The sequence below is a fragment of the Hypomesus transpacificus genome, chromosome 17, assembly GCF_021917145.1.
Source record: "Hypomesus transpacificus isolate Combined female chromosome 17, fHypTra1, whole genome shotgun sequence".
Taxonomy (NCBI): domain Eukaryota; kingdom Metazoa; phylum Chordata; class Actinopteri; order Osmeriformes; family Osmeridae; genus Hypomesus; species Hypomesus transpacificus.
The window spans coordinates 16,715,043-16,727,148 of NC_061076.1; the positions used below are offsets into that span (position 1 = coordinate 16,715,043).

At 56.1% G+C, this 12,106-nt stretch overlaps 1 protein-coding gene across 5 annotated transcripts; it reads left to right on the top strand.

The window, feature by feature from the left end:
• Positions 1-66: 66 nt before the first annotated feature.
• LOC124479593 (suppressor of cytokine signaling 7-like) lies at positions 67-11,751 on the top strand. Of its 5 annotated transcripts, none has more exons than XM_047038394.1 (10): positions 67-2,326; positions 2,694-2,755; positions 2,963-3,067; positions 5,316-5,444; positions 8,060-8,205; positions 8,368-8,536; positions 8,703-8,831; positions 8,940-9,075; positions 10,555-10,697; positions 10,867-11,751. In XM_047038394.1, exons 1-9 carry the CDS (start codon positions 750-752, stop codon positions 10,673-10,675), a joined length of 2,574 nt encoding a protein of 857 aa, XP_046894350.1. In that variant the 5' UTR covers positions 67-749; the 3' UTR covers positions 10,676-10,697; positions 10,867-11,751. The 5 variants fall into 5 exon arrangements, with proteins under 5 accessions (XP_046894350.1, XP_046894349.1, XP_046894352.1 ...); XM_047038393.1 differs by having other exon boundaries at positions 68-2,326; positions 2,691-2,755; XM_047038396.1 differs by lacking the exon at positions 2,963-3,067 and having other exon boundaries at positions 69-2,326.
• The last annotated feature ends 355 nt before the right edge of the window (positions 11,752-12,106 follow it).

Here is a 12,106-nt window from a genome sequence, read left to right on the forward strand (position 1 = left end):
AATGTTGATGCTCACCTTCATGTAACAGACCCCTTGAGCCCAGGAACTGCAGGGTTGTGTATGTGATGACAATGCTAGCCGTTTCAAAATACCAAAATAGATATTTAAGATATGAGTTATATTAGAGCTTTTTGTTTGTTTCCGTAAAGGCTTTTAATCTCATGATCTAAAATGAGCATAGAAAGAGGGGGGCGCTTTGAGTTAGACACCACCACAACGGATCACACTACGGCGCAAATAGGTCTGCTGTGTCGACAGCGCGCCACATCGTCGCATCGTTCTTGCTTTGTTTTAAAAGAGAAAGACAAGCGACCGATAACGGAAGTGAGAGGAGAGACGGGTGATTAGGGGTGAGGTGAGTCGAGAGGAGGGAGAGACGAGAGAGAGGTTTCGGGGTCCGTGCTATAACAGGAAGCCAAGCGCACGGGCCGCCCATGATCGGTCAGAAGAAGCAGATTATTGATGTCGTCTATGCGCAGCCGCCCCGCGAGCCGCCCATTACATCCATGTTGTCTACCGAGTGGGAATCGGTGTCAGCAGCACTAGCAGAGCGTTTCACATGTCTCATTTGTTTATTTGCGTAACGTTTGCTGGATTTATTCCGCTGGCAGTTCCGCACTTTAAATGGCTCTCGTGTGTGTAGAACGAAGGGTTTTTGGTTAGCTGCCGTTATGTTTATTTTTATCAATGTTATGTAAGGACGTAGAGACGGTGCGCGGCGCCTCTTGTACCGAATTGAGGGAGTAATAATGAATAACGCGCAAGATATGTCTCCAGATTTTGTCTTGATGCGCTTGGTGTCTGCAGCCGAATATGACCGCTTGGACGAGGATAATTTGATGTCGGCCGGTGGAGTGGTTTCCGGATTCAGTAAAGCCGTCTTGGGTCATCATGGCAACAATATCAACAATGGGTTTGAATTTGATCCGAACAACCCCACAGCAGGCCCAACACACCAGGGCAATCCCTCCCCGCACTATAGTTCGCAGCTCGAGAGCCGGTTGGAGGCGCTTGATAGCGGAGTGATGCTGACTCGACCACCGGCGCCAGATGCTCCTCCGCCACCCGACTTCGCCGTGGCTCAGCGCTTTGATTTCCCGCACGGCGTGGGCCGGGGATCGCGGGCTCAGCTAATGGTGTTCCAGAACCTCCTACGGTCGAGCGACGGTATTCTGGAATGCGGCCTGGACCCGCCCGGCTTCCAGGTGAGCGACGCCGAGAAACAGGAGGCTAGCCCGGCGTGTATCACCACCCCCGCCGCCACGACCACAGGCGAGCACATCACAAACTGCAGCGCCGACCTGCAACACCACAGGCTCCAGTGGCACCCGATGCTGAAGCTGTCCCAGGTAGTGGCAGACGAGCTACCTTCAGTGACAGAGGGAGGGGGGCTGTGCCACCGCCACCAGCTCGTCCCAGACACCATAGACTGGCCCCCGATCCTGGACAAGACCCTGCACTTCAGCCTCCTGGACCCCCGCAGGGCGTGCCCCCCGGGGGGAGAGGGGGACCCGGTGTTGACCCTGGCCCGGAGGCTGGGCGAGCTGGGCCAGGCCTCAGACCTCCTGCTGAGGGAGGGGGGGGAGGGCCCCCGCTGCTCCTGCCACAGCCTGTTGGCCTCCTCCATGGTGCACGGGGAGGACCCCAGCGAGGCCAGCGACGCGCTGCTGGTGCTGGAGGGGCTGGGGGCAGAGGAGATGGGGAGTGAGGGCTTCAAGGGGGGGGCGTCGTCGGGGGAAGAGGGGGTGGAGGGCGGGGGCGGGCAGGGGGCGGCGGCTGGGGGGGCCTTCTCCAGCAGCTCTCTCTCGGGGCTGATGAGGCAGGTGCAGAGGCTGACGGGGGAAGCGTGTTGCGACCCCCAGGTGTGTCACCCCCCCCTGGACACGCCGGGCCCCTCCTCCCCCGGGACTCCCCGGCTACGATCAGACCCCCCCGCCGCCGGCACCCAGTCCGCCTCCCCTAGCCTGGCCGACCTCCAGCTCGCCCCAGACCCCCCCTCCGCCCCGCCCCACACCCCCCAGTCCCAGCCCCAGAGCCGGGCCACTACCCCCAAGCTCGGGGTGCTGCGGGCACCCTCTCCCCTGGTGGTGGAAGGGGCGGCACGGTGCTCCGGAGGGGGCGAGGGGGAGAAGACCCCCAGGGGGAAGTCGAGGAAGGGGGGGTCGCTGAAGTTCCGTCTCAGCAAGCTGTTCAGGACCAAGAGCAGCAGTGGCTCCTCCCACCTGCTGGACAAGAGGCCTTCCCTGGCCTCCTCCACCTCGTCTGGGGGCAGCCTGGTGGACGTCTGGGGGTCCTCCTGCAGCTCCACAGACCAGGACGCTGGGAGGTAAGAGAGTGTGTGTGTGGAGATCTAAGTGACAGCTAAGTTGCAGGCTTTACCCTGTTGTGGTGGAAAGGGGGTTCTTCAGTTGCAGTTTTAGCAGTGTGTTTCTGTTAGAGGTTAGCTAAACGTGGTTGGGTGGTCTGGGGGTGAGGGCTAGCCTAGCATAGCCTGGGGCTAGCCTAGCATGGGGTTAGCCTAGCCTGGGACTGGGGGACACAGCTACACCAGGACATGACACATAACCCTGTAACACTGTCACGTTGCTCTCTTCCTCTCTCCTTCCCTGTCTCTTTATCCCTCTTCCTCTCTCTCTCTCTCTCTCTCTCTCTCTCTCTCTGTCTCTCCATCTCTCTCTCTGTCTCTCCAGTAGACTGTTACTCTCCAGGCCTCAGAGTGCCTTCTCTCCAGTTCCTTTCAGTCCAGCCTTCACTGGTAAGAGCCTGCGCTTCCTGTCCTTCCATGGACAACGCTTGTTGGATGCTGAATGAGCCACTGACCTGCATGTTTACTAACACTAGTGGATTTTCAATTCTAACTCTCTCTCCTTTCCACTCTGCCGTTCCTTCTCTCTGTTTCTGACGGTGTGTTTCCTGGTGTTTCTGTCTGCACTTCTCTCTCCTGTCTGTCTGGTCTCTCCAGGTGAGACTGTGTCCCTGGTAGACGTGGATATTTCTCGGAGGGGGGTGAGCTCTCTTCATCCCCCGACTCCCCCGCCTCCCCCGCGACGAAGCCTCAGCCTTCTGGGTACTTTACTCTCTCTCTCTCCTACTTCTCTCTCCTACTTCTCTCTCTCTCTCCTCCCTCTCTCTCTCCTCCTCCTCTCTCTCTCCTCCCTCTGTCTCTCTCTTCCACCTCTCTCCTCCCTCTGACCCTCTCCTCCTTTCTCTCTCTCCTCCCTCTGTCTCTCTCCTCCCTCTCTCTCTCTCTCCTCCCTCTGTCTCTCTCTCTCTTCCCTCCCTCTCTCTCTCCTCCCTGTCTCTCTCTCCTCCCTGTCTCTCTCTCTTTCCTCCCTCTCCTTTTGTCTACATTCCCCTGGTCCTGCTCACCTGCATCTCTCCCTCCTCTCACATTCCACTCTGTCCGTCTGTCTGTCCGTCTGTCCACCAGGGGTGTCGTTCCGCTGCAGTAGACTGTCACCTCTCCTCCTCTCGGCTCTTCATCTCGTTCTTAAAGATACATTACAGGTGGCGTGTCTGCCTTTTACTTATTTCTGACAGATAGTGTGTTGGCAGAGGACAGGAACTGTGGGGAGAGAGAGTGGGGGGGGGGGGTTGACATTCGGTACTGGACCCGAATCCAGGCCGCCGCAGTGACGCCTCACCTGACACAGTGCCCGACCACTACACCCTCTCTGAACACCGCGTGTTCAACAGCTACGCTACAAATAGCTAGCTCCTTCATGGTGCGAGTGGGTGGTGTTGATTCTGAGGAGTGACTGGGTGAGCAATTCACCTCAGTGGCACGCTGTGTCAGTGAATGGATTGTGTTTTTGTTTACAGTTCAGTTTTTTTCTTTTTACCACCTTGGCCTGCTTGTTCAGGAGAATCTCTGGTACTGCATCACACCTAGCAGGAGGGGGTAGAGAGGAGGCTACAATGAACTGATTGTTTGGATCTTGGCAGAAAAAAAAGAGCTTCAAATTGTAAACTTTCAGCATGGTCCTAGCAGTTGGCTCTCTCTCCAGTATCTGTATTTGGGAGACTCGACGGCAGTGATGCGCGATAGAGGGTTATTGTCAGGCAGTATGGTTATGGAATCCCTGATGTACAGCCCAGGCTGACAACAGAACAAGCCTCGCTTTCAGAAATGGTCCCCTGTTTGAAACGGAGCCTCAACGCTTGCCTGTGGTGTGCGTGTGTGAGCCTTGTGACTGCTGCTAGACTTATCAGGAATGCAGAAGAGATGTAGTTGTGGTATTTCTTGGTAGCTCCTTCCTGTTCCTCATTACTTCTGAGCTGGTAACAGACTTACTTCCTTATTTCTCAGTTCTGGACAGCGCTGAGTGTTGTCTTCCGGCTAGTTCTCTGAACGTTGTTTTGTGTTTGAGTTGCGGGCTGGTGACACAGAAAATGGTTACCCAACAGAGGAAACAGATATGACTGGAACTTTGTGATAGCTTTAGTGATTCTATGAAGCACTGTCAATGAATAATAAGGAAGAGATGCCAGAACGAAAGAGGAATCTATAGTTCACTACTGCTAGTTGCTGTTGCAGATTCAGAATGGTGATTTGTAGGGTAGGGAACCGTTTAACCGAGTTACGCACACCGAATCAAATTCAAATCAAATGTATTTATACAACACTTTTTTACAAGCAATGTCACAGAGGGCTTCACATACACCCATAGAACTGCACCTAAACCAACCAACCTAAACCCTAAAGAAAAATAAGAAAGTCAGAGGACAAACGGATTTAGGCAAAACTGAGTCCTTTTAAGGAGCAGTTCAGTGAGGCCTCCCCGCCTGCAGAGGCAGCGCTGCCCTCGTGTTGTCAGCCTGGGTTCTGAGCTGTGCTGCCCTCGTGTTGTCAGCCTGGGTTCTGAGCTGTGCTGCCCTCGTGTTGTCAGCCTGGGTTCTGAGCTGTGCTGCCCTCGTGTTGTCAGCCTGGGTTCTGAGCTGTGCTGCCCTCGTGTTGTCAGCCTGGGTTCTGAGCTGTGCTGTCCTCGTGTTGTCAGCCTGGGTTCTGAGCTGTGCTGCCCAAGTGTTGTCAGCCTGGGTTCTGAGCTGTGCTGCCCTCGTGTTGTCAGCCTGGGTTCTGAGCTGTGCTGCCCTCGTGTTGTCAGCCTGGGTTCTGAGCTGTGCTGCCCTCGTGTTGTCAGCCTGGGTTCTGAGCTGTGCTGTCCTCGTGTTGTCAGCCTGGGTTCTGAGCTGTGCTGCCCTCGTGTTGTCAGCCTGGGTTCTGAGCTGTGCTGCCCTCGTGTTGTCAGCCTGGGTTCTGAGCTGTGCTGCCCTCGTGTTGTCAGCCTGGGTTCTGAGCTGTGCTGTCGTTCCAGACGACTTTGGAGGTGGGGTGCAGCCCGGCCCTTTCCTGGAGCGCAGCGTGGGGGCGTCCATGCAGTCCCTCCCCCCTCAGCCTCTGCTGCCCTCCCTGAGCACCATCCAGCACAGCCTCAGCCTCAACGGTAAGCCCTGTCTCACACCCAGCCTCTCTCTCCTGTCTCACACCCAGCCTCTCTCTCCTGTCTCACACCCAGCCTCTCTCCTGTCTCACACCCAGCCTCTCTCCTGTCTCACACCCAGCCTCTCTCCTGTCTCACACCCAGCCTCTCTCTCCTGTCTCACACCCAGCCTCTCTCTCCTGTCTCACACCCAGCCTCTCTCCTGTCTCACCCAGCCTCTCTCTCCTGTCTCACACCTAGCCTCTCTCCTGTCTCACACCCAGCCTCTCTCTCCTCTCTCACACCCAGCCTCTCTCTCGTGTCTCACACCCAGCCTCTCTCCTGTCTCACACCCAGCCTCTCTCCAGTCTCACACCCAGCCTTTCTCTCCAGTCTCACACCCAGCCTCTCTCTCCTGTCTCACACCCTGTCTCACACCCAGCCTCTCTCTCCTGTCTCACACCCAGCCTCTCTCCAGTCTCACACCCAGCCTCTCTCTCCTGTCTCACACCCAGCCTCTCTCTCCTGTCTCACACCCAGCCTCTCTCCAGTCTCACACCCAGCCTCTCTCTCCTGTCTCACACCCAGCCTCTCTCCTGTCTCACACCCAGCCTCTCTCCTGTCTCACACCCAGCCTCTTTCCTGTCTCACACCCAGCCTCTCTCTCCTGTCTCACACCCAGCCTCTCTCCTGTCTCACACCCAGCCTCTCTCTCCTGTCTCACACCCAGCCTCTCTCTCCTGTCTCACACACAGCCTCTCTCCTGTCTCACACCCAGCCTCTCTCCTGTCTCACACCCAGCCTCTCTCTCCTGTCTCACACCCAGCCTCTCTCCTGTCTCACACCCAGCCTCTCTCTCCTCTCTCACACCCAGCCTCTCTCTCCTCTCTCACACCCAGCCTCTTTCCAGTCTCACACCCAGCCTCTCTCTCCTGTCTCACACCCAGCCTCTCTCTCCTCTCTCACACCCAGCCTCTCTCTCCTCTCTCACACCCAGCCTCTCTCCTGTCTCACACCCAGCCTCTCTCCTGTCTCACACCCAGCCTCTTTCCTGTCTCACACCCAGCCTCTCTCTCCTATCTCACACCCAGCCTCTCTCTCCTCTCTCACACCCAGCCTCTCTCCTGTCTCACACCCAGCCTCTCTCTCCTGTCTCACACCCAGCCTCTCTCTCCTGTCTCACACCCAGCCTCTCTCTCCTGTTTCACACCCAGCCTCTCTCTCCTGTTTCACACCCAGCCTCTCTCTCCTGTCTCACACCCTGTCTCACACCCAGCCTCTCTCTCCTGTCTCACACCCAGCCTCTCTCCAGTCTCACACCCAGCCTCTCTCTCCTGTCTCACACCCAGCCTCTCTCTCCTGTCTCACACCCAGCCTCTCTCCAGACTCACACCCAGCCTCTCTCTCCTGTCTCACACCCAGCCTCTCTCTCCTGTCTCACACCCAGCCTCTCTCTCCTGTCTCACACCCAGCCTCTCTCCTGTCTCACACCCAGCCTCTCTCCTGTCTCACACCCAGCCTCTCTCCTGTCTCACACCCAGCCTCTTTCCTGTCTCACACTCAGCCTCTCTCTCCCATCACTGCCCTAACACCGCCCACCCGCACCAGCTAAGAACTAGCTTTTCGATGGCGTTGCTGGTTAAAGCGGTACGGGCCAAGCATGGGGACACTTGAAAGTAACACCTTGAAGTTTTAACGACTGTGTAGTTTGAGACTCACTTCACGCTGGTAAACTGAAACAGTTTGCAGTGTTAACAACCCACCTGCTCCCTGCCCCTGACGACCACAGCATGTTTTAAAGAGTGTTCCAGAACCTCTGTCATAGTGTTTCACTCTCTGTCAGTGTCATGTTAGAGCGCCTGAAATGTAACCGTGGTGACCTGGTTAAACAAGTCCCAAGGCCCTGCAGAGCGGACCCATCATGGAGCGGCTGCAGATGAGGGAACGTTGATGTGTTGGAGAGGGCTGTGAGGGACTGAGGGTGGAGGATTGGGATGATGGTGACATCGATCTGTGAACTGCAGCTTGTTGAAAACTCCTCCTGTCTGGTTCGGGCAGATGCCCGAGAAAGCTCATTTGATTTTCTAATAGAAACAATTCATCATGCGTAACATAATGCAAAATTACACGCCCCATCTTCTCTAAAGTTGATATGAACGGCCCCTCTTCTTCTTTGTTGTCACAAAGTTGCAGTTACGATTGGGATTAATGAGGTTTCTCTGCTGGTAAATGTATTGGCCCAAGTCCTTTACAAAGGCTGGATTGTTTTGCAACACAATGAGTTGAATAGGCAGACTGGAGTAAGTTCTGTGGTTTGGTTTGTTTCGAGAGATGACTTCTCTCTTACTTGCCAGTATTTTTGCGCTCACACAAACGGTTCCTGGTGTTGTCGTTGTTCAGTAACAGCGAGGAGGAAGTTGAGGTGCTGGGATTGGTTAATGCCAGGTCATGTGTGTATGAGATCAGCCAGGCTACAGTCATCACAGGACAGAGAGCGTCCAGGTGGGGAAATGTGGCATTGGGGACCGTCTGACAAGGAACCAGGGATAAATGACAGGGTCAGGATTGTGTTAGTGGGATTCCTGTCTGTGTGTCTGTATGTGTGTTAACTCCCATTGGGGGGTGTGTGTGTGTTCCAGATACGTTCCTGAGGGGGCTCCCCAGGCCGGTGCCCCTGCCGGGGGCCGGGCCCCCCTCCTCCAGACTCCACCAGAGGCCCACGCTGTGCCCCCTCAGCCGGCCAGACGCCAGCAGCTTCACCACCAGCCTGAGGGAGCTGGAGAAGGTACCACACACACACTCACACATGGCTTTGCCAACAGACTGCGACAACTGGAGAACACCCCCACAATGTGATCCAGACGCACTCCCATTCATAACGAGTCCTGTTTGTATCCTGTGTTTGTTGTGTTCTCCCTGGTGATGTGTGTGTGTGTGTGTGTTGCAGTGTGGCTGGTACTGGGGCCCGATGAACTGGGAGGACGCTGAGATGAAGCTGAAGGCCAGGCCGGATGGCTCCTTCCTGGTCAGAGACAGTTCAGACCCACGCTACATCCTCAGCCTCAGCTTCAGGTCCCAGGGGGTCACGCACCACACGCGTATGGAGCACTACCGAGGTGAGACACACACACACCACACACAACCACACACAACCACACACACCACACACACAACCACCTTCGGTTTCTCCATGCTCCTCCTGGGGAAGTTTCCTGATTGTTGTTTCTCTCTCTCTCTCTCTCTCTCTCTCGCTCTCTCTCTCGCTCTCTCTCTGACTGGCAGGTACCTTCAGCTTGTGGTGTCACCCCAAGTTTGAGGACCGCTGTCACTCCGTGGTGGAGTTTATCGAGCGTGCCATCATGCACTCCAAGAACGGGAAGTTCCTCTACTTCCTGCGCTCACGAGTACCTGGTGAGAACAACTTCACTGGACCACGTCATCGCACTAGCACACACTAGCTGATCAGGTCTTTGATAACCGTGTATGTATGCATGAATATGCTGTGTGTGTGCCCCCCAGGCCTGCCCCCCACTCCGGTGCAGCTCCTCTACCCTGTGTCTCGGTTCAGCAGCGTCAAGTCTCTGCAGCACCTCTGTCGCTTCTGCATCCGCCAGCAGATCAGGATCGACCACATCCAGGAGCTTCCTCTGCCCAGGTACGCTGCTGCACCACTACTGCACATCACCTGCACCACACCTGCACCACCACACCTGCACCACACCTGCACCACACCTGCACCACACCTGCACCACCACACCTGCACCACACCTGCACCACACCTGCACCACACCTGCACCACCACACCTGCACCACACCTGCACCACCACACCTGCACCACACCTGCACCACACCTGCACCACACCTGCACCACCACACCTGCACCACACCTGCACCACACCTGCACCACCACACCTGCACCACACCTGCACCACACCTGCACCACACCTGCACCACCACACCTGCACCACACCTGCACCACACCTGCACCACCACACCTGCACCACACCTGCACCACACCTGCACCACACCTGCACCACACCTGCACCACACCTGCACCACCACACCTGCACCACACCTGCACCACACCTGCACCACACCTGCACCACCACACCTGCACCACACCTGCACCACACCTGCACCACCACACCTGCACCACACCTGCACCACACCTGCACCACACCTGCACCACCACACCTGCACCACACCTGCACCACTACTGCACCACCACACCTGCACCACACCTGCACCACACCTGCACCACACCTGCACCACACCTGCACCACACCTGCACCACCACACCTGCACCACACCTGCACCACACCTGCACCACACCTGCACCACCACACCTGCACCACACCTGCACCACACCTGCACCACCACACCTGCACCACACCTGCACCACACCTGCACCACACCTGCACAACACCTGCACCACACCTGCACCACACCTGCACCACACCTGCACCACACCTGCACCACACCTGCACCACCACACCTGCACCACCACACCTGCACCACCACACCTGCACCACACCTGCACCACACCTGCACCACACCTGCACCACACCTGCACCACACCTGCACCACACCTGCACCACACCTGCACCACCACACCTGCACCACACCTGCACCACCACACCTGCACCACCACACCTGCACCACACCTGCACCACCACACCTGCACCACACCTGCACCACACCTGCACCACACCTGCACCACCACACCTGCACCACCACACCTGCACCACACCTGCACCACCACACCTGCACCACCACACCTGCACCACACCTGCACCACACCTGCACCACACCTGCACCACACCTGCACCACACCTGCACCACACCTGCACCACACCTGCACCACACCTGCACCACACCTGCACCACACCTGCACCACACCTGCACAACACCTGCACCACACCTGCACCACACCTGCACAACACCTGCACAACACCTGCACAACATCTACCACACCTGCACAACACCTGCACCACACCTGCACCACACCTGCACAACATCTACAACACCTGCACCACACCTGCACCACACCTGCACAACACCTGCACAACACCTGCACAACATCTACCACACCTCCCCACCCAGTCTCTCATTGTGTCTCCCCCGTCTCCCCCAGGCCTCTCATCATCTACCTGAGGAAGTTCTACTACTACGACCCCGAGGAGGAGATGTACCTGTCAATCAAAGACACGGGGCGGGGCCACACCACTCAGGAGGGGGTGGAGTCTCAGACGTAGCGCTCCGATATCATTGGTTGAAGTGAGTTTATCCATTACAGCTGTCCTCTCTTGCTTAAGGCCTTAATCTAGAAGTCTGTCATGGAGACAAACTCAATATTTACCACCTTCAACATCATCACCATGCCATGATGTTGAAAGTGCATGTAGTTTCCCGTGTTCACCATGTTTAAAAGGGACGTTGTTTTCAGTTTTTATTAAATAGGTGGAAAGTTGACCGGTGGACTGAAGGCGACTGTGATTGGATACAGTCTTGCATCCCGTGATAGACTGCAACCAATCAGAGCTCTCCGTTGGCGCTGTATCCAGGCAGCTTTGGCGGTGGTTTCAGATGATCCACCTATCCTGGCTCTCTGCTCGTCGCACAGAGAGAGGAGGAGGGGAGGGGAAGAGGAGCCTCGCCTGGCTGATGATGTCATCGTAACCAGGACAGCAACCAGAGGGTGGTCGCCCTCGTCCTCAGGCCGGACCAGACTTTTAATGCAACGCTGTCAAAACAGAACTTCACACTGGGAACTTTTACTGATTTAGGACGCTGCGTGGAGCCCTGGAGGCTGGGTCACCCCAAAGTCCTGACTGTCGAAGGGGAACTTTGATTCCGATTCATGTTCGGGACGCCATAATGCACTGGTTTTATGTTTGTGCTCTGAGAGGGCGTGACTGGAGAGAGCAGCTGTCTGAGGTTTGGAGAGTAGACTGCTGTCTCCCAGTTCTGTCCCAGCCAGCGCTGGGAGACCAGGGCTGGGAGACCAGGGAGTCATGGGACTTTTACTTTCCTTCTTTAACTGTTTGGTTGCTCTCAGCTTGACCTGCATCTTAGGACTGGCTGTAGGGTCTGCGCTAACAAGCGTGTGTGTGTGTGTAGTGTGCATGTGCGTGTGTGTCGGCTGCCTGGGTGTATGTGTAAATACTGTATGTTGGAGTTACTGGTCGCTGGCCAGTTTTTTCAGGTGGTGTAGCATCCCTGCTGACTCTGGAGCAGAACTGGAATTCTCTTGCTAGACTGTCGTTGGACCCTCGTGTTACCAGAGTAAATTATAATAAAACTGTGGATGGAAATAAAACGACAAGCCTTTGTCTTTCTTTGACTTTCAGTGGCCCCCGGTATTGTCAGAAACTGGACACAAGAGGGCAGAAGATCTCAGGGCCTAACAGAATCAGCCTCGCATCCAGAGAGTTGTACTAAAAGCCTCTTTAGTGTGGGTGTGGGCGAGAGAGGGAAGGAGAGAGGATGAGGTGAGACGGGGAAGTGAGAAGGGAGACAGTTATGAGAGACACACACACACCCCCACACACACACACACACACACCCACACGGACACACACTAACATCAGTGGGTTATGAGAGTCCTCCAGTCATGCCTTCAGGGAGACACACCCACACACACACACACACGGACACACACTAACATCAGCAGCAGCAGATTTATG

Coding starts and splice junctions, on each gene's coding strand:
- LOC124479593 (XM_047038393.1), top strand. CDS start 750: ATGAATAACGCGCAAGATATGTCTCCAGATTTTGTCTTGATGCGCTTG. Junction 8,537..8,702: donor GCGTATGGAGCACTACCGAG/GTGAGACACACA, acceptor TCTGACTGGCAG/GTACCTTCAGCTTGTGGTGT. Junction 8,832..8,939: donor CCTGCGCTCACGAGTACCTG/GTGAGAACAACT, acceptor TGTGCCCCCCAG/GCCTGCCCCCCACTCCGGTG.